The 20,966-nt window shown below is 47.3% G+C and overlaps 1 protein-coding gene and 1 long non-coding RNA gene across 3 annotated transcripts in view; one reads left to right on the top strand and one right to left on the bottom strand.

Annotated features, from left to right (window-relative positions):
• Positions 1 to 20,966, top strand: part of LOC115847468 (uncharacterized) — a 115,177-nt gene that overhangs the window by 20,442 nt on the left and 73,769 nt on the right. Inside the window, exons 2-3 of the long non-coding RNA XR_009563487.1 lie at positions 18,714 to 18,842; positions 18,973 to 19,110. This is a non-coding gene — a long non-coding RNA (uncharacterized lncRNA). The remainder of the gene's footprint in view (positions 1 to 18,713; positions 18,843 to 18,972; positions 19,111 to 20,966) is intronic.
• AFAP1L1 (actin filament associated protein 1 like 1) overlaps positions 1 to 20,966 on the bottom strand; it is a 72,828-nt gene that overhangs the window by 36,622 nt on the left and 15,240 nt on the right. For both annotated transcript variants that reach the window (XM_030847322.2, XM_030847323.2), the window contains exons 2-8: positions 10,400 to 10,528; positions 9,285 to 9,368; positions 8,385 to 8,482; positions 7,623 to 7,731; positions 3,630 to 3,728; positions 2,740 to 2,951; positions 645 to 824 (exon numbers count right to left, since the gene is read on the bottom strand). In XM_030847322.2, coding sequence (XP_030703182.1) covers positions 645 to 824; positions 2,740 to 2,951; positions 3,630 to 3,728; positions 7,623 to 7,731; positions 8,385 to 8,482; positions 9,285 to 9,368; positions 10,400 to 10,528 — 911 coding nt within the window. The remainder of the gene's footprint in view (positions 1 to 644; positions 825 to 2,739; positions 2,952 to 3,629; positions 3,729 to 7,622; positions 7,732 to 8,384; positions 8,483 to 9,284; positions 9,369 to 10,399; positions 10,529 to 20,966) is intronic.

Genomic DNA, 20,966 nt, shown 5'->3' with positions numbered 1-20,966 from the left:
TCTAATCCTTGCCCGAACCACTTGGTGGTTGACCTTGGGTGAGTCATAGAAGCTCTTTGTGCCTCAGTTTCCTCATCTGTAAAATGGGAACAATATTAGTCCCACTGTGAATAGTAAATGAAGTCATGTGTATAAAGCTCTTAGCACAATGCATGGCACAAAGTAAGTGCTCAGTACATGGTAACTCAAATTGTTGTGTAGCTGCAAGATGCAGAGGCTGGGTCATAGGTGGATGTGATAAGTATGCACGTTTCACCTAAGGTAAGACAGAATTTCTCCATTATTAAAAGAAGAAAAAGGATTAGCTTGTCTAATGATAAAATCAACTTCCTTTGTAGGTATTAAGCTCCTCATTCCTGGAGATGTACAGTTGCAGGTAGGATAAACCCACAGTAGGCGTGTTAGAAAGGGGATTCAAATAACTAGAAGGAACACAGGTCTCCAGCCTGAGGTCTGTCTCCTGGAGATGTCCGAAGCCCATTTCCACATAAAGCCCTAGCTTTATGTGAAGGGCACTGACCCCCTCTCCCCTGAGCAAGGCCTGTTCTTCCAGTGACAGGGGCCCACTCCATTGAGGGCTGGGTCCGGGGAAGAGAGGAAGGAAGGAGGGAGTGGGGGTAGGCGAAGGCACAGCCCCCCTGTACCTTCAGCCACTCCTCGGCCTGCTCCCGGCTCTGCAGTGCCAGCACCAGGACTTCGGTAGCTCCCTGGGAGAAGCGCAGCTCGTGCCTCTTGTGCCGGCTGTCCTTGGGCACGTAGATGACATTGCAGACATCCAGCGCTAGCCTCAGATGTGGCTGCCGGTCCTTGGAGCTTTTGTAACACTGGACAGGAATAGAAGGGGTTAGGGCCTCCTGGAGCGGAGAGTAGAGGGAGGAGACAGGGAAACTCAACCTACCCCACAGAGACCTCCCCACCCAGTCCAGCTGTGGGCACTGCATGAAGACAGGGGCTGTTCACCACAGAGAGGAGAAGCCTGGGAGGGGCATATTTGGGCAATCTCCAGATCTCAAGGGCCACTGAGCGGTCCCAGGGGTCACAACTACCTATTTAGGAAGAGGCAGATTTTAGCACAATACTAGGAAGACCGTTTTAATCTAAAGAACCAGAGAAGAAACAGGCTGTCTTGGGAGGAAGCCAGCTCCCTGCTATTAATGGGCTACATGACAGAAATGTGGGGGAGAGAATTCTAGCGGAGATGGAGGGTTGGGCTTGGGAAGTCAATAGTTTATCAATAATGATTCTCACTTCCCAATTCTTATTATGAGGCTAACATTACCTTGATACCAGCACCTGACAATGACATTACAAAAAAGGAAATCATAGGCTAATCTCTCTCGTAACATAATTGTAAAAACTAAAACAAAATATTAGCATATAGAATCCAGACACACATAAAAACGTATTGCATAGAGACCAAGTGGGGTTTATTCTAGGAGTGCAAGAGTGGGTTATCATTCAAAAACTAACTGTATAATTCATCATATTAACAGAAAAAAGGAGAAAAATCATATATCCTAATAGAAGCAGAAAAAATATTTGATAAAATTCTGCACCCGGGCTTCCCTGGTGGCGCAGTGGTTGAGAGTCCGCCTGCTGATGCAGGGGACACGGGTTCATGCCCCGGTCCGGGAAGATCCCACATGCTGCAGAGCAGCTAGGCCCGTGAGCCATGGTTGCTGAGCCTGCGCATCCGGAGCCTGTGCTCCGCAACGGGAGAAGCCACAACAGTGAGAAGCCCACATACCGCAAAAAAAAAAAAAAAAAAAAAAAAAATTCTGCACCCATTTGTAACATAAACTCTTCGCAGACTCTTAGAGGAGAACTTGCTTAATGTGATAATAAGGAACACCTACAAAAAACCCATGGCAAACGTCAGCTTTGATGGTGAATTATTGAACTTTCCTTCGAGATCTGGATTGAGACAAGAATGCCTGCTCTAACCACTTCTATTTACATTGTACTGGAGGTCCTAGGCAGTACACTAAGTCAAGAAAAAGATAGAAGGCATAAGGTGTGGAAAGAAGTAAGTCATGATTCTTGGCCTGGTTCTGGCCTGGGATGAGCTTTTCACTGCTGCAGCGTGAGAAAAGGTCATGTTTCAAATGTATGTATGTTCGGTAAGACTTGCCAATAGGTAAACAACCTATCTCATTTTTTTTTCCTGAAATTATGTCCATCCTTATACTTTGGAAGTAAAGGTAGATTTCTTTTATGAAATGCTAGTGTTGAGAGATGGTGAATTAAAAAAAAAGTTTAAAAAAGCAAGTTATATAATAACAAGTATTACATGGGCTCAGTTTTAGAAAAGACAGATGTATGGAAATGAGGGTGGAAGTTTATACATCAAAATCTAACTGTGGTTAGCTCTTGGTCAACAGGGTTAGGTGGGTTTTTTTAAAAAAATCATTTTTTATTTTCTTCTGGCTTTATAAATAAATACATTTACTTGCATAATGAAAAATGATAAACATTGTTTTAAAGTGATAAAAAATTCATGTCTGGCAAAACAAAACTTGATAAAGTCTTTATTAGGTCTTCAGGTTTTGTTTTGTCTTTTAATTCTTCTCGGGTGGGAGAGCCCTGATCTCAGAAGCACTGGGCTTTGAGCCTCTGTGCACAAAGCAAACCTAGAGGAACCGAGGCAGACATGCCTGAATGCACACAGATACACAGACACACGCACAGGCACATGCAAGTCCACGTGAGGCCGAGAGGCACTCGTCTGTGGCCACTCACCAGGAGCTGGTCCTCCTTGATGACGGTCAGCTGCTTGGCCCACTGCCCGAAGCGCTTTTTCCGCAGCAGGAAGGCACATATCCTGCAGTCCCTCACCAGGTGCATGGAGGCCTCCTCTGAAGGCCAGTGGTGTGTGGGCTGCGGCCCTTTCCCTTCCTCCTCCTCCTCATCATAGGACTCGTAGGAGCTGCTCATGGCGTCAGAGTCATTGTCTGCAGGAGCCACGGGAAAGGACCCGTCCCTGTGCTGTCACCGGGTGGGGCGGGGGCACCTTCTTACCCCTCTGCAGGCATCCCTGCTCTGGGGCCCCGGGGCTGTGAAGGGGTAGGTGTGAGGTGTGATGTTGGTAATGACTAAGCCCCCGCATGGGCACTGTGTCTTACAGATTTACTACTTGCTTTGTGTTCTCAGTGACTTCATCTCTCAGAGCTTCAGTTTCCTCATCAATAATAATGAATAATACCTACCTCACTGGGCTATTGTGAACAGCAACAAATATAGAGTGTTTAGCCGAGTTTCTGGCACTCAGTGAGGGCTCAATAAACATCAGCTTTTGTCTTTACCCATCATCTTTGCATCCAGTCTCAGGTCATTTTCATGGCACCCAGCAAGTCCCCATTTTATACAGAGGAATCTGGAGGCTCAGAGAGAATAAATCACTCACCTAAGATCAGTCACCAAGAGTCAGGGCAAGGGCTTGGTCTGGGGCTCCTGACTCCCATGCCAGCAGTCTTCCCACTGATTCCCAGGGTCTCTGAGAACAAGGGCTTTGAGGCCTCTGTGGCGACCCCAGGGAGGTGACGGGGTGGTAGGCACGGGCATGCCAAGGTCAGGTCAAGGCCTGCTCTTCGTGAGGACGGAATTGGACTGAACATCCACCTGGTACTTACAAGAGTTCTTCAGCTCCCCATTCATCCTGGTCGCGGGGTAGCTGCTGTCTGCATCCTCGTAGTAGCTGTCCACAATCGAGTGGGCTGGGCTGCAGTCGTCTGTGGGGTTGGCAGAAAGAGCAGTACTTGGAGAAATGCAGGCAGACTCCAGGCGCCAGGGCTGGGGAAGATCGTGGACACCATGCCCTCCTCAGGGAAGAGGGAGGGAAGAGGGAGTAGAGCTTCTTGTCGTCACTCCCCGGCCAGGGTGTGGGGCCTCGTCTCTGCATCTCATCTGCTCTAGTGCCACACCTGCCCCCTGTGCTCCTGTCACCAAGAACTGCCTTGCTGGGCCCTGTCACACTTCCAGGCTTATGTTCATGCTATTCTCTGTGCCCTCTTAGCAACTGCTAGAGCATTCCTCACCCTCTAAAACCCAGCTCGAAGATCTTTCCTTTGACCTTCCCAGGCAGAGAGTGGTCAGCCCCTCTCCTCTGAGCCCAGAGCATTGGTGTGTGTGGGTGTGTGTCTCAGTCACAGTTCTGGTCCCTGCACTGCAGGGAGTGGTGTCCCAGCACCTGGGCCCAGACCCCCTTTCTATTCTGCCTTTGTCTCATCTTCTTCCACTTCAGCCCCTCCGCTCACTTCTTAATACATCCACCCCCTCCTCTCCTTCTAAATTTCTGTGACTACAGAGGAGGAACTGGACTAGAGGAGATACTAATAACACATAAAATGGTGAATACATACAATAACACAACAGCTGCTGATGCTGAACTTTCACTTTCCCATTCATGGGAATGTGCAGTATAGGAGTGAGGTTATCCCAAATCGTATTCTGTATCACAATTACCGGGGGTCTTTTTATTTATTTATTTTTCTTTTCCATTATAGTTTATTACAAGATATTGATTATAGTTCCCTATGCTGGTTGTCTATTTTGTATATAGTAGCTTGTATCTGTTAATCCCAAACTCCTAATTTATCCCCCCCCACCTTTCCCCTTTGGTAACCATAGGTTTGTTTTCTATGTCTGAGTCTGTATCTGTTTTGTAAATAAGTTCATTTGTATCATATTTTAGATGCCACATATAAGTGAAATCATATGGTATTTGTCTTTCTCTGACTTCACTTAGTATGATAATCTCTAGGTCCATCCACGTTGCTGCAAATGGCATTATTTCATTCTTTTTATGGCTATTATTTCATTGTGTGTATATATACAGATCTATCTATCTATCTGTCTATCTCTCTATCTCACATCTTCATTACCCATTCATCCGTTGATGGACGTTTAGGTTGCTTCCATGTCTTGGCTATTGTAAATAGTGCTGCTATGAATATTGGGGGTACATGTTATCTTTTCGAATCAGAGTTTTCTCCAGATATATGCCCAAGAGTGGGATTGCTAGATCATATGGTAACTCTATTTTTAGTTTTTTGAGGAACCTCCATATTTTTTCCATAGTGGCTGCACCAATTTACATTCACTGGGGGTCTTTTTAAAATGCAGATCCCTGGACTGTATCCCCAGAGATTCGGATTCACTCATGTGGGCTGAGCTGAGGAATCTGCACTAAGGAAAAAAACTATTTAATAGCATAGTTCTAAACATATGTAAAAAGAGAAAATATATGGAACTCCAAGGAATCAGACATTTTAAAAACAAGATTATTTTCATACAGATGGTCTCTGGAGCATACTTTGAAGCTCAGTGGATTAAGGGCATGTGCTTTGGGGTTAATCAGATTTGAGTTCAAATCTATCTCCATCATTTACTGAGTGACCTTGGAAAGAAAACAGTTTCTCTGCGTTTCAGATTCTTTACCTATAAATCGACATGAACAGTTCTGACCTTGGATTAGTGATATGATGCATATGAACTCTCAGCACAATGCCTGGCACACAGAACATCCTAGGCAAATACTAGATATCATTATATTCATCATCTCTTTTGATTCCCACAATGCAGGGAGGTGTGTATCAGACCCACTTCACAGATGAAGAAACTGAAGCCACACATTTTGCTAGTGATAGAGCCTGGATCCGAACTGAGGTTGCCAGCTCGGGGGACAGGTGCACATCCTCTCCTCCAGGAAGCCTTCCTCCTTTCAGACCAACTTGCTCTCACACCACCTGTTCCTCAGACCGCTGCTCTGGGCTCTCAGCCCATGCTGTCCATCTGTTTCTTGAGGACGGCAGCACTCAAATTCCCAGTGACTGGGACACCCAATTGTATCTCCCAAGTGAGGCTCAGAGCTTGCTTTTCCCAGGAGGCATTCTGAGGTCTCAGATGCTGGTGACATCCCTGTGAGGTGGCCTGGGGTGCTCAGGCCAGAGGTGGGGGTGGGGAAGGAGGAGGTGCGAGGGGGAAGAGGGAGGGAGCACCAGGGTCATAGCACTTGGACACCTGGTAGGCTGGACCCTGTGCGAGAGGAAGGATATTTCCTGTCGGGCTTGGTGCCCTCTCCCTGGATAAGGTCCCTGGCCTTTCCTGAGGCACTCCCTACCCTCCTGCCCCAGGATCCCTGCTGCTCCAGGAGGCAGCTTCTCTGCCCCATCTGAGCTCTCTGGGGAGGGGGAGGAGCCTCGCTCAGCTGAGGGGCTGGTCCTGGGATTCAGGGCCCAGCAGCACTTCATCCCCTCCTTCTTCCCCGTCCTCAAGTGGATAAAATAAAGTCACCTGCTTCACATAAACAGCTGCTGGCAGTGACATAGACCCAAGACTATCAAGGCTGAAGGAGGGGCATTGATCACCTGGTCCAACCCCACCATTTCAGTAGTTTTGTTTGAACTAGTTTATTAATCATAAAAATAATATACCATAATAGCCTAAAGGTGGAAACACCCAAATGTCCATCAGCTGACAGATGATAAACAAAATGTGGTATATCCATACTATGGAATATTATTTGTCCATAAAAAGGAAGTACTGATACATGCAATGACATGGATGAACCTTGAAAACACTATGCTAAATAAAATAATCCAGACATAAAAGGCCACATATTGTGTGATTCTATTTAAATGAAATATTCAGATTAGGCAAATCCATAGAGACAGAAAACATTGGTTGAGAGAGGAACAGAAAGTGACTGCTTATTGGGTATGGGGTTTCCTTCTGGAGTGATGAAAATGTTTGGGAACTAGATAGTGGTGATGGCCGCACAGCACTGTGAATGCAGTAAATGCCACTGACTGGACACTTTAAAATGGTTGGAGTGGTCAATTTTATGTTATGTGTATTTACCACAACATGGTGAAAAGCACAATCAGTACAGAAGAGTATGAAGGGGATAATACGTTCCCTTTCACCCAGATTTCTATTCATTTCCTATAGGAAAATACTGTTAAGAGTTTCTTGCATATCCTAGAAGAACTGTTAAATGCATGTGCATGTGAGTACCCTATTTAAAAACAAATGTGATCTTGTTATATGCAGTATTCTCTTTGATTTTTTTCCAATATATATCTTGGGATTCATTTCTGATCAGCACAGACAGACCTATCTTATGTATTTTTTGGTGGTTGGAGAATATTCCACTGTGCTGCTGAATGATAGGAATAACAACACACAAACATCTTATAGGTTCAACTCCACATGCTGCGTCATCCAAAAATCATAATAGAGTTTCTTGTATGTAATGTTAAGTCCCTATACTCAAGCCAGTAGCACTCATCTGTGGACTTCCGTCCTAGTGCATTTATATGTGTGTATCTAGCCTCTCTTTCTTATTTTAAGGGTAGGGGAACAGAGGCCCAGAGAGGGGAAGGGGTTGTCCAAGGTCACATAGAACTGGGACTAGAACCCAAGCCCCTAACCCCCAGGCCATGCCTACCGGCCCACCCAGGCTGTCACTGGAGAAGCCAGGTGCTCTGGTAGCTCCTCCTCAGTAGGTGGGGCATGGCTGAATGGTGCCAGGCTTGGAGCTGCAGCCCCAGCAGGACACACAGGAGCTTCAGGAGATGAGCCTTCTCCTCCGCACGCCCCAGCCCTCAGTGACAAGAACTTACTGTGGGAGCTGATATACTCGGGGGACTTGCCAGGCCCCAGGGGAAGGGCCTCCTCATAGTATTCCTCAGGTGGAGGCCTTTTGGGGAGCGGTGGAGGCAAGTCGGCTGCCTGAAGGAGGACAAAGGAGGTGTGTGAAACCCAGAAGGCCAGGAGAGCAGAGGGGAGCAGGCAGAGTGACAGGGAAGAGGCTGGGGGACAGGGAGCTCCTAGAAGGCAGGATGCAGTCTCTGAATATGAAAGGACGTAATGAGTGGTCAACAATTGGTACCGTTTATGGTGATGATGATAGTGAATTATGCAGTTGACAGACAATGTTTGATGTGATTTGGGTCCCTTGTCCTAATTCCATGGCACCAAAGGGTAGGAACCCTAGATATGATCTAGACCTTCATTTTTGTAGCTGGAAAACTCAGGCTCAGAGACAGGAAGTGATATGCCACACAGCAGAAGGGAGGAGGGCAGAGGCCACCCATCTTGTGACCCAGAGCTTTCCCCATTACTCTTCCTGTGGTACTGAAATCGGAGGTTGGGGTGGGGACGTCCTTTGGGCCTGAAGGGACAGGTCAGTTTACCGCATTATCCCTGCTTGGCACGGGCACAGTGAGCATGTCATGAGTCATTGAAATGTTCTCACAGTGCTTTTTCTGCCCTTGACCACCACACTGAAGAGAGAGACCCCCAGGAGGGTCCCCAGCATTAGCAGGGAGAGCTTCCCTTACCTCCTCCAGAGGAACAGAGGGCCTGAGAGTGTAAGAACTCACGTGTCTCAGAGGTGGGCTCTTGGCTGGCTCAGGGGTGGCTTCTTTGCAGGACTCCCCATCGTCCTCTGTCATGTCTCGAAGGTCACTCAGGTCACAGTCTATGAAGGGTCAGGCCATTGGGACAGAGAAAGTGGAGGATGAACATGGCAGAGTGAGAAGAGGGCTAGATTTGGGGTCAGGAAGCTCCACCACCTCCTCCATTAGTGACCCTGGTCAAGCGACTTCATCCCTCTTATCTGTAAAGTGGTCACAATGATCCCTGCCTTGTCTAGCTCCCAGTGTTATTGAGAGGATCGAATGGGATAATACTGTTTGGTACAGTGCTTTGGAAACTTTCAAGGGTTATGTAATGAAAGCATAGTGTTTTCCCAAAGTCTGTCAGTCTGTAAGTCCTCTCATCTGACCCATAGCTTTCTCCCTGTGTTGAACAGTGCTGTCTTCCCTCAGGATAGATCTGGGATCACACACACCCTGCACGCAGCACTGCTCAGCTGCTCCCACACCCTTGGCGCCTCTGCTAGTCCTCACAGCTCCATTTACTGCTGAGCTGTGGGACCACTCAACTCACAGACCAGGTAGCTACTAAGATGGATGTTAGCAGCAGACGAGACAACGCCCTATGTGCCAGCCTTCTTTGGACTGCACATTCATCCCTACCTTTCCTCAAATCTCAGGGATGATCTCCCATAACTGTATGGATTTGTCTAGATTTTCAGACCTGGCAGGGCCCAGAAAGGCAAAGGGACTTTCCCAAAGTGACTCAATGTTGTAATGTTAGAGCCAGGCCCAGATGCAGGTATTTTCCCGCCCAATCCGGGGACCGTTCCAGAGACTGGGGCAGTGGACACGCACGTGGGGGAAAGGACGGCTTCCAGCAGAGGTCAGGAGAGGGCTGCTTACCAAATTCTTCAAAGAGGGACTCCACAAAGCTGGGCCCGGAATGGAGGTCCGCTGTGTTCACATACAGGTAGGAGACTTCTTTGGCTGTGAGGAAGGAGGAGAGCAGGCCCTCAGTGAGGAGGGAGGGGGCCCGGGACCGCTGCTGATGCTGAGGACGGCCAGCTCACCCTGCCCACTTGGACTTCTATCCCACACAGGACACAGCACTCAGGTTGCGAAGCATGTGCATAGCCTAAATCATTTCCCTGCTTTCAAACTTTGTTTCCCTTTTTACATTGCTATTGAGGATCTCCTTCTCCAAGTGAAAGGATGCTCAGAGCCCAGTATAGAGAACAGAGTAGAGGGGCTGCTTTGGGGACAGTCGGCAAACTGCTGCCCCTTTCATCCTCCAACAGTCCTGTGAGGGTGGCCGATGACATTGACCCCTTTTGTCGCTGGGAAGTGAGGCTCAGTGTCACCCAGTGGTGACTTCCCCCCATGTCACTCAGACCCCTTCAACCCTGCGGGACACGATACAGCTCATTAGAGTTTCCTGAGCTCTTGATGTACACATATCATTTCCTGGGCTCACTTGAGGTTGGGGAAAAGGCTGGAGCAGATGAGGAGGCTTTGCTGCTGAGCACACAGTGAGGCAGAGAGACTGTGGGGAATAGAGGCAGAGGCATGAGTAGAGATGGGGGGCAGGTACGCAGCTTATAAAAATGAGGGAGTGTGTGAGTGTGCATCTGAGTGTAGGAGCATGTGATGTGTATGTGATGAGTATGTGAGTGTGTTGCATGTGAGAGAACGTGTGGGGTGTGTTGTGTGTGATGTGTGTTTGTTACTATGTGAGGTCTACGTGAGAGCATGTTTTTTGTGTGTGAGTGTGGTAGTAGTGTGTACACGAGTGTGCGTGGCATGTGTGTTATGTGAGTTTGTAGAGGGCTGGGGATGGAGGAGGACAAAGAGCACAGTCAGGGCTGTGGTGGAGAAGGGCTGGAGTGGATGGGGACGCTGGCTAAACCATGAAGAGAGGTGAATGCCATGCTGTGCAGTTTAGGCTTCCTCCTGCCAGCAGGCCATGGGGAGTTACTGAGGGCTCTGGAGGAGCTCTGTGTGGAGTGCTGATGGCTGACCTGGGAGGGGCTGCAGGCTCTGCAGGATGGAGGCCACAGCCATCTTCTTCTCCAGGGTGGTGTCGCTGAGGTACTCATGGTCCAGGAGGCTGAGCAGCCCTGTGAGCTCGGGGAGCAGCTGCTCCAGCACTGAGGAGGAAGGCCCATGGAGCATGGTCATGGCTCTGTGTCCAGGATCTGGGCCCGCCCCCACCCTCCAGGACCCAGAGGACGGGGCCAAGGGCAACAGGGAGACCTCAGAGGCCCTCACACAGCTGTCCCAGCGCTGGCCACCAGCCTCCCTGGGGAGAGCTCTGCTCAGTTAACTGTGACGTTTTTCCGGCCTCCCCACTCTGCCTCAGACCTCATTCTGGGCTTGGCCTGAGGACTGAACTTCCCAGGTAGCCTGAGCGGAGGCACTTAGCCCTCTCTTTGTCCCAGCCTGCCCTCTGCTTTGCAGGCCTAGGGGTCCTTCCTCACTGCAGCTCGAGGGTCAGTGCAGGTCCCAGGCAGGAGCCCTGGCTGTCCAGGACACAAGGCAGGAAGGAAGCCTTCCTGTCCCATCAGTCCATACCCTTCAATCTCTGGAACCTTCTGTTTCCGGTGGCTTGACAGGAGCCAAACTAAACATTAACCCTTCCCACCCCTGGCCAAAAACTCTTGTTGCTCTTCTTTTTTCCATGCTACACCAGTGTTTCTCAAACTTAAGTGTATATAGGAATTACCAGGGGATCTTTTCAAAATGCAGATTCTGACTCAGGAGGTCTGGTGTGGGGCCTGAGATTCTGCATTGCTGACAAGCTCCCAGCTAAAACTGATGATGCTGGTCTGAGACCACACAGAGCTGCAAAATCTTAGCGCACAGAGTCCTTTAAAAAGACTGGAGCATGCCAAGACCATGATGTCATCAATGTCTCCCTGTCCCAAAGCAGTATCTTGGGACTTGGTTTGCCTTAGAGCTGAAGACCAACTTCTTTACAGTAGTAGTATTGTCCTCCTTTGCAACTTGCCAATCACTTGTGCCTAATAATATGAGCTGACGTGTGTTGAATAAGTATTGCGAGCTGTGCTAAGTCCTTTCATACTTATTGTCTTATTTAAATCTCATAGCGTACATTTTATTATCTCCATTATATGGAGGATACAGCTACGGCTCAGAGAGTTTAAACAACTTCTCCAGCGCCACACAGCCAGCAAAGCTTCAACTGAATCTGGTTCCCACACTCTATACTTTAAACCATGGCACTAGATCGCTTTGCAGTATTTTATAGGATCCTACCAAGTTTTGAGATTGGTCCGATGATAATGCCCATTTTTTAGGTGAAGAAACGGAGGTTCAGAGAAGATAAGTAACTTGCTTGAAGTTACACAGACAAGCGGAAGAGCCAAGATTCAAGCCCCAGTCTCTTGACTCCCAACTCCACGTGCTTCTCCCCACCAGGGCCCCCCTGAGGAAATGGTGAGACTCTGACTTGCAGCTACAGGTCTGGATGTGTAAGAGGGGCTGTAACATGGTGCATAAGAGAATCAGTCCTGGAGCCAGATTTCCTGGGTTCACGTTCAGGCTCCATTATTCATCAGCTGTGGACCTTTGGCAAGTTACTTAACCTATGACTCAGTTTCCCTCTCTGTAAGGGAATGAAATAACAGCACCACCTCATAGGGTTGCTGTGAGGATTAATATTGCCATGTGTGGAAACTGCCTTGCCCCAAACATAGTAAATCTTACCGCAAGTCAGCTATGATTACTGTCATTATAGTATCTGCCATGCTGATCTGTGCTGTAAGATGTGAATATCTGTCTCCCTCAGGAAGAGGGAGAGGCCGTGAGGCTCTGGCAAGTGTGAACGGTACTATGAATCTCAGCTTTCTTAGCATCTAGTATGGGGCCTGCTCAGAGTGGGTGCTCTATGTATGTTAGGTGAGAGAGGGAATGGAGAGATGACCACACTAGGACTTTTTTAAAAAATAGAAATTTTATGTACAGAGAGTGGCACTTGTTGGAAAAATGTGATGTCGTAATCTCTCTGTGCCATTTCCAACATCACCTCAAATTTGATGGAAATGAGCTCAAGGCTGATACTGACAGCTACCAACTTGTGGGCTCTCTCTACCTCTGGGCCCTGAGGTATGGGCTTTCCACACCATGTTTCATCTCATCCCCCCTACACGCCTGTGAATAGGTCCTACTGGGACACCTGTTTTCTAGGAGATGACTTTGAGGCTGAGGGAAGCCGCGGGACAGTTGCACAGCTTGAAAGAGGAGGAGCCAGGCTGATCCCAAGTTTGTGTGATTCCTGGAGCTGCTGTGTTGTACACCTCTAGGCCTCACTCCAGAGCCCATGTGAGGGGCCTCGAGGCCCTGCTCCCTCCAGGGTCGGAGCTCCTGCAGTGCCACTGGGCGAGGGTTCTGGAGGGACAGAGCTCTCTCTTTGAAGTAGGAAATCATTTAAAATCATTTTAGCCAAGTTTTATCTGTTTTGGAGGAAATCTTTTCAAATGGAAACACAAACCTCTCTGGCACCAACAGACACACCAAAAGTCAGTTAACTGTATTCCAAAATATGTCCTGATTTACTCTAATTATGTGCCAGTCTGGCCACTTGGGGGAATTAGAAAATGAGTAAGATATTGTTCCAGTGGCATTCTCTCTCTCTCTCTCTGTCTCTCTCTCTCGTAATTACTCACCAGGGAGGCTGTGGAAAATGCTATTAAGGAAGGCACCAGAGGGTAACCATGGTAGCTTTCTTGTGGCCTGCAGCCATGGTTCATGTTTGAAAATCCATGACGCTGCCCTGCTATCATTTACAAGTGTCAAGGCTATAGGATGCAGTTGCCATTTATCTCTCTAACCAGTGGCTCTGAAACTTTCTGGCCTCAGAGTTCCTTTACACTTTTAACAATTATTGAAGACCCCCAAAGAGCTTTTGTTTTGTTGGGGTTATATCTATCAGTATTGAGCTTATTAACACTTAAAACTGAGAAAAACTTAAAACACAAAAGTATATAGTCACACATTCCATTAACCTTCAGAGCTACCACATCATCACACATCATATAACCTTTGGAAAACTCTACTGTGTACCCGTAAGACAATGAGAGTGAAGAGGGCATATAAGGTCTTAGTACCATATAAAAGTAGGTTTGACCTTGGGGACCCCCCAAAGCATCCCTATCCCCAGCCACACCTTTCTGAGGATTGCTGTCCTTCAATAAATGACCTCAGATTGCTGAGCTTTTTGTATTCCTTACATCAGTCAGTCTGTCTGTCTGTCTTTCCCTCCCTCCCTCCCTGCTGCCCTTCCTTTATTTCTTTTCTTTGACTGTGAGGTTCCAAGGATTTCTTGCTGCTATCAGCAAGTGCCTTGTGGGCAACATTGTGGCTTCTAAAAGCTCTCCTGCTTCTAAAGTAAGAACAATTAGTTTCTGATTGAGTTCTCTGCATTTAAAAACATGAGTCTTAGTACCCAAGCTTTGTAACACCTTTCTTTGTTGTTGTTTTTCCTGGTCCTTGGTGGGATTCCTGACATGGGCCCTTGACTTCTAAGTGTTTTTCATTTAACCGAGTTGTGATCACAAAAGTCCACACAGAGCAAAGGAGGGAGCTGAGTAATCTGGGAGAAGCACATGGGGACTCAGGAGCTGCCTGGTCCTAGTGGCACTGGTTTCTGCAGCCTGGGAATTGGCAGGCAGCAGGTGGCGGCAGGAGAGTTACATAGCTATTCTAAAGTACAGTTGGCAGAGGGAGTGTGAGCCCTGGGAGAAAGCTCAGCTTGTAGCATTAATGGGCAAGAATCCTTCCTTGAGCTGAGCAGTTACCATTGTGCTGGGCAGTTAATGCACATTATCTCATTTAATCCTCACAAACCACACAAGTCTCTCTATGTTCTAAGCGGGAGGAAACGGAGGCTTAGAGAAGTGAGGTCACCCAGCCAGTAAGCTGTAAGGCCAGGCTCTCTGACTTCAAAGCTTGCACCCCTGTGCCTGAATCCTCCAGCAGAGGACTTGGGCTCAGAGAAGGGGAGGCCAGGTGGAACAGGGAGGAGGCGGGTGGTCCCTCAAAGCCTGCCTGCTGAGCTGGGTCATGACTTCACTGGGGCTCCTGACCTGGAGGTCCTCTCACTGGATAGATTAGAGACTCTTATTGTGGGGCTGAAATCCTGCTCAGTGGGCCTTTCTCCACTGGGCCCATTGAATTTTAGAGCCCTAAGTGTGTAGATCTCAGAGAAGAAAAACAATTGACTCAAAGCTTATACCCGACTTACCAGCGGAATGTCATCCCAGGGAGAAACTTATACATCATGGTTAAAAGAAAGCTTCCAGCCAGCGCTCCACTCTTTAAAGACAATACAGAACTCTCCAGCTAGCTTTCAGGTGTGGTGAATACAGATGTGCCTTTGATGGCTTCTTCATCTTTAACACCAGAGAATTCAAACCACAGGGATTTAAACCACCAAAGAATTTAATTTGGAGGGAAATCATATGCATATAATGATGTAATGCTTATGACAAATGGTCATACCCTCTCCCAGGGGGTTTGCTGGAAGTGCAGATTCCTGGACCTCCTATCTGAGAGTCTGATTCAGTAGGTCCTGTACTGGGACCCAGGAATCTGCATTTTAATGAGTCCTCCAGGTGATTCCAAGGTTCAACCTGTGAAAAATACTCCACCAGAAAACATACTAGAGGGCATGTCTGTGAACATAAAGAATGTGGGAAGACCTCCCTCATTCCTTAAAAAATTATCATTAGCTATCCCCTTCTGAAATAACTGAGAGTCAAGGTGGGAATAAGAGCCCCTACAGAAGATTGCAACTAGCTGGAACGTGGAGTCTTGCTTAGAAGAGCACAGTGATTAGGGCTTTGGGGTGAGACCTCTGTGAATTGGAACTCTTGTGCTGCCATTTCCGAGCTAAACAAAGATGGGCACATTAGAGAAGTCTGAGCCATGGTTTTCTCATCTGTAAAGTGAGAATAGGATCCCAATCTCCTAGGCTGGGAGAACTAGGTAAGGTCATGCTTGTAAAGTACTCTGTTTGGTGCAGTGCCTGGAGCAAGCACTCATCAACGAGGCCGTATTATTCTTGTTGCTGCTTCCTAATATTCCCCAGAACTATGCAAACTCCGGAGTATTGACCAGATAGTATTTAGCGACAGATTTGCTATAGTTGTTGTAACAGACTTTACGAGGGCACGTCTTAATCTGTGTTTCAATCATAGTAGATGCCCAACAAGCATCTATTCGTTGAACACAGTATTTTGATGACCTAGTCCAATCCTCTAATTTTAAAGATGTGGAAAGTGAGGGTTCAAGAGGTTATTTGACTTAGCGACGGTCCCGCAACTAATTGAAAATGAGTATCTAGTGTTAAATTTACCCTAGGCTTGATGCTTAGATAAGTCACAGAAGAGTGGCTGAGAGCACAGGCTGTGCACAATCCGGGTCCCCCTCCCAGCTCTGCCATTTTCCGCTGTGGGGAAATATCTTAACTTTCCTTAGCGTCCAGTTCTTCATCTGTAAACAGTGGGGGTAAAACAGTAGCTGCTGCACATGGTCACTGGAGAGATGAAATAAAAAGATACATATGGTGCTCAGCGCACTCAACCGTGTTCCCTTCATTTGTATGTAATCCCCCAGCAGATTCAGGTGTGGTGCTAGGCACAAGGGAGGGGGGTTCCTGGGGCAAGAGGACACGTGGTGGGACTCTATAAGCCCCACCACGTGGACTGTTCTCAGCCCTGGGCCTGACACTGAGCACAGGTGGTTATGGTGGTTGGAGGTGGTAGGGCCCTCTTCCTCAGAGTGCTCCCATCCCAGGGGCCCCCTCCATGCCACGTGGAGGGACAGCATCTTTCAGTTGGAGGGGCAATAATGCAACCCAGAATCCTGTCCCTGCCGTCCCCAGTCAGGAAAAATCTCCTTCACCAATTCCTACCCCACCTCCCTCCCACCTTTGCTCCTGGTCCAGGTCATCTCTGCTCTCTGCGGGCAGATAAGGGCATCAGGACAGGGCTGCCTGTTATGACTTAGATTTTATTTAGAACCATGAATACATTTCACGGATCTTGTTTAGTTTAGTTGAGCCTTAGGGAGGTACAGTGAATTCCAGTGAGGAAAAACCAGGAAGAAATGGTCTAATCACTGTTTATAAGTCTTCACTCTTTTACCAACTGGGATAGACAGAAACCCAAGCGGGGTGATAGTTGTTCTCTGGGATGCAAAAAAGTTTGCCAAATAAAATTAGAAACCTACTTAAAAATATATCTAAGATTAGACCATTCTGTGCGTATTGTTCCTGGTGAATACCCAGCTTAAGACTAAGATCAGTTTTCTCTCTGCTCCCCCACCCTCCCCACCTAAGTGAAATCAACATGAGGTGGTAGAGAGCAGAAATTTAAGCCATAGACAAAAAGCACTGCCACTTGTTCTCAGGATCGCATCCCTGGTGCCGCCTAAGTGAAACCTTTAAGCAAAAGGCCTTCATCACAGCCAGTATGGGTTCTAGTGCAGGGAAGGTCAGATTTATTGCGAGATCTCAAAGGTAATAAGTCTAATTTCCATGACAAAAGTCAAGTGAATAATTCATCTTCAGCAAACCACAAAAATAATAAACCCTGTTTGGGCTCCTACCAAGCTAGCCTGTGGGCACTTTGACTTGTGATCTCATTCCTGGGCACCTTTTAGTCTCTGGAATTCACAAAAATTCTTGGAAACAGCTTGCAAGTTACAATTTTTTTTTTTTTTTTTTTTTTGCGGTACATGGGCCTCTCACTGTTGTGGCCTCTCCCATTGTGGAGCACAGCCTCATCGGCCATGGCTCACGGGCCCAGCCGCTCCGCGGCATGTGGGATCTTCCCGGACCAGAGCACGAACCCGTGTCCCCTGCATCGGCAGGTGGACTCTCAACCGCTGCGCCACCAGGGAAGCCCGCAAGTTACAATTTCATTAAATGCAAAGCAGTAGGAGAAAACCAATTTCTCTTTTCCCCATTTCACTACTTGACAAGCCTCTTTAGGACAAAGATAACTCATCCTTCTTTGTTATCAAAGTCAGAGAAAATGCAACCAGCATGATTTAAAAATGGAAATAGGAAGAGTTGTCAGAATATGGTTTTATGAAGGATATGCAATTTTCCTTTTGGTTCACTCAAATTTCCTTTCTCATTTCCCAACCGCAAAATAACCCAGTTTCCATCTCATAAGGGCTCCTTACCTGGAGAAAGAACCAGTGCATTACTTAAAAAATTTTTGATAATGATTTTAGAGATGACTTTTAGTATACTATTTAAACAAGCTAGCACATTAATGAGGTATGACCTATTATAGCACTGGGGCGGTAACTCACCTTGGAAAGGAAAGCAGTGTGTGGTCTCAATAGTTGGGTAGGAGGAAGGAAGGAAAGAGGAGCCTTTTCTGTGGCTTCCAACCCTGCAGGCCCTTCCAGACAGACCTCCCTCCAGGCTGCTTTATGCTATGTTCCTCAGCCTCTTAACCCCAGGCCTTTGCATATGCTGTTCCCTCTTCCTGTCAGAATTCCCTTCTGCTAACCAGTAATGGCCCCCTTCAGTCCTCTACTCACTCATGACTTCCTCATGGAAACCTTCCCTGTCCTCTTGACCACATACATTCCCTCTATTTTATGTTGACATAGCATCACTCTCCCTGTGGTACTTATCATGGTGAAATGTTATACTTTTCACTGGTCCTCCGGATCCCTGGATGCAAAACCCATGGATGCAGGACCCATGGGACTGACTGTGAGGGACTTGAGCATCCCAGGATTTTGGTAGCTGCGAGAGTCCTGGAACCAGTTCCCTGCAGATACCAAAGGATGGCTGTATTTAAGTATGTATTTCTCTGATTAACGTCAGTTTCTGCCACTTGAGCCTTAACTCCTTGAGGGTAGGAATAGTGCCAGCGTTTTCTGGTGGCTGACACAGAATAAGTGCTTAAGTATTTGTGGAATGAGTGAATTCTTGAAGCAAAGTTTTCCGAAGACTTGATAAAGTCTAACAGCTAGTTAATGTGATTTTAAAACCATGTCTGTCCTCATAGTGACTCAGGATAGTAAGAAGATGCTCGAAAAAAACCAAAAAAACCCACAGGTAACAAAAAGCCCCAGGGCACAAAAGGGAGCAGAAGCCCAATTTCTCACGTGGCTAAGCTCCTCAAACCCTATTTGGTTGAACTTGTATCCCTTGTGTGAATATGGCTGCCAGTTGGTTTACTGATGGGTATTTTGTAATTGGTGGATTTTAACCCTAACAAATAAATGATAATAATTAACATTAATATATGAACTACTTGAGTTCAAGTCTTGTTCCCCATTTTCTAGGTGTGCACCTTTGGGACACGTATATAACCACCCGATGCACATCGTTGGTGACCTACGAGCATATCTACCTCAGCAGTGGGAATGGGCCCTAGTACATGAGAATGTGCCTTAAACAGTGTCTGGCACATAGTAAGTACTGAATAAATATTAGGTATTTGCATTACTCTTCCTTTACTATTATATGTCATACCTTGCTTTAAGAGATTTACATGTGTTATTTACATAATTTAATTATTAATGAAATCCATAATTCTTACAGGTGTGGGAACTGAGGAGTGCAGAATGGGAAGACTACTGAGGCTACTTAGAGATGCCTCTCCCAGTGCTCCTTCAGGATGCTGCTTCCATCTATGTTAAGCCCTGAGTTAACTCTGCAGAGAGGCCCCCAGTCACACAGGTGAGGCTGGTGGAATTGCCCCTTCACTTCGTGGGTACAGAAATCTCTCCTTCCCCTGCCCACAGTCTCTTCCAAGTTACTGCAGATCTACCCATCTGGGGCCATGGAGATATTTCACTTCCTTCCTCTGAATTTACAAGCACTTCTCTGAGTCCAAATGAAGGCCAAACAGTGGGCAGGACGTTGGAGGGGACCTCACTGGTTGGACTAGCATTGTTGATCACTAAAACAAACACTTCCTGTTGTCCCGAGCATACAGGGAAGACCATGGTTCATGTGGGCTGGAAAAGAATGAAAAAGGAGCAGCAAAGAAACCCAGCTGCAAAGCCACTGCCTTGTGCTGACTGCTTTCCAGGAGTTAAATATAGCTCCTGTGTGAGGGAGGCAGAGGGGGTGGCGAGGTCACCTTGAAAGGCTTTTGTGTGTGTTAATTACAGCTTATGCAGGAAACTGAATATCGTTCATGCTGAAGAAAATAGTACAGTTTGACTCCCTGGGAGAGAAACCCAAATCCTGAGGGAAGTGGTAAAGAAGAGTGGAAGATTTGGGATTTGGTAGGAGAGTATCTGGTTTGGGTTCTGACTCCTCCTACTTGCTAGTGTGGAATCTGGGGTAAGTCAGCCCCTCTGAGCATCATTTTCCTCTTCTGTTAAGAAGGGATTTAGAATCCCCACGTGCAGGTTTGTGGGAGGGGAAACGGGGAATGGTGGGGTAAGAGTTTGTAAACCGTAGGGATTTTTACTGGGGATGGACACGTTCCTCTGTAGCACAATTCTCTGATGTACTCGTTTCAGGAAGACAGGGAGGCAAGAGGTCAGGGAGGTTGCAGGTCAGTGGGGAAGCAGGTTGTGGGGATGTTTTGGGGTGACTCACTTCCTGGGAGTCAGGCCAGGGTGACAGGCTCAGGGAAACACCCTGCATCTTAATGGCCTTTTGAGCAGCAGCTCTGCCCAGGTCTTGTCATCCACCAGGACACTTCTCGTTCTGGACACCTTGTTTCTCAGCCCTGGGCGGCCAGGGAAGCGGTAGCTCCCTCTCATCAAGACATTTCCAGACAGGAGGGGGTGGGGCAAGCCACCGACTTCCGAGGAAATAACTTTTGGCTGTGGGACTGGGCTCTCCCAGAATTGTTCCTTTGTGTGCAGATTCCTCCCTGTTTAGCTCACAAAGGAAATGGTTCCAGGAGGAAGTGGAAAACTGTGACACACATGCTCAGGCCTCACACACAAGATGGCAGCTGTTTCCATTTGCGGCAGTCCCTATCATCTCCTTTACTAAAAGGAGTGGCCTGGGATACCCAACGATAAAGGCAGGTCGTGTTTTTGAGCTCTTAAGTGATGTTCCAGATGTTATGCTAAGCATTTTGTATGGACTGCTTCATTTAATTCTCATAATGGCCCTGTGAGGTAGTTGCTGTTCTTCACCCTCTGTTTTACACATGAACCAAATGAGGCTCAGAGAGGCACAGTTGTTTGTCTAAAGGCACATGGCAAGCAGAACCAAGATTCAAACCTAGACCTAAGTCTAAGGCCTAAACGTCCAGTTGCTGCATCATAATTCCTTCTTGCCGCCTTCTTCTAACAGAGGTTCCCTACCTCCAAAGCTTGATGGAACCAGCAGTGAGTCCCTCACAACCATTCCCCACTGGTGCCCATTCCTAGGATGGGTGCCTGGTCTGAAGCCTAGATGGGGCTGGGCTTTCTGCTTCTGAGAAGTTTGAGTTTGAGGACCCATCTCATCAATAGCCTGGGACAGACATTGAAGATGTCTGGCTAGGGGTTTGCGAATAATGCACATAATAATAAAGATATCCAAGGATGGCAGTGAACATTTATTGAACACTTCTTACAATCTGG

Source organism: Globicephala melas, chromosome 3 (genome assembly GCF_963455315.2).
Source record: "Globicephala melas chromosome 3, mGloMel1.2, whole genome shotgun sequence".
Classification (NCBI taxonomy): Eukaryota; Metazoa; Chordata; class Mammalia; order Artiodactyla; family Delphinidae; genus Globicephala; species Globicephala melas.
The sequence above is the reverse complement of the archived record's forward strand: the minus strand, read 5'-3'. Positions and strand labels throughout refer to the sequence as shown.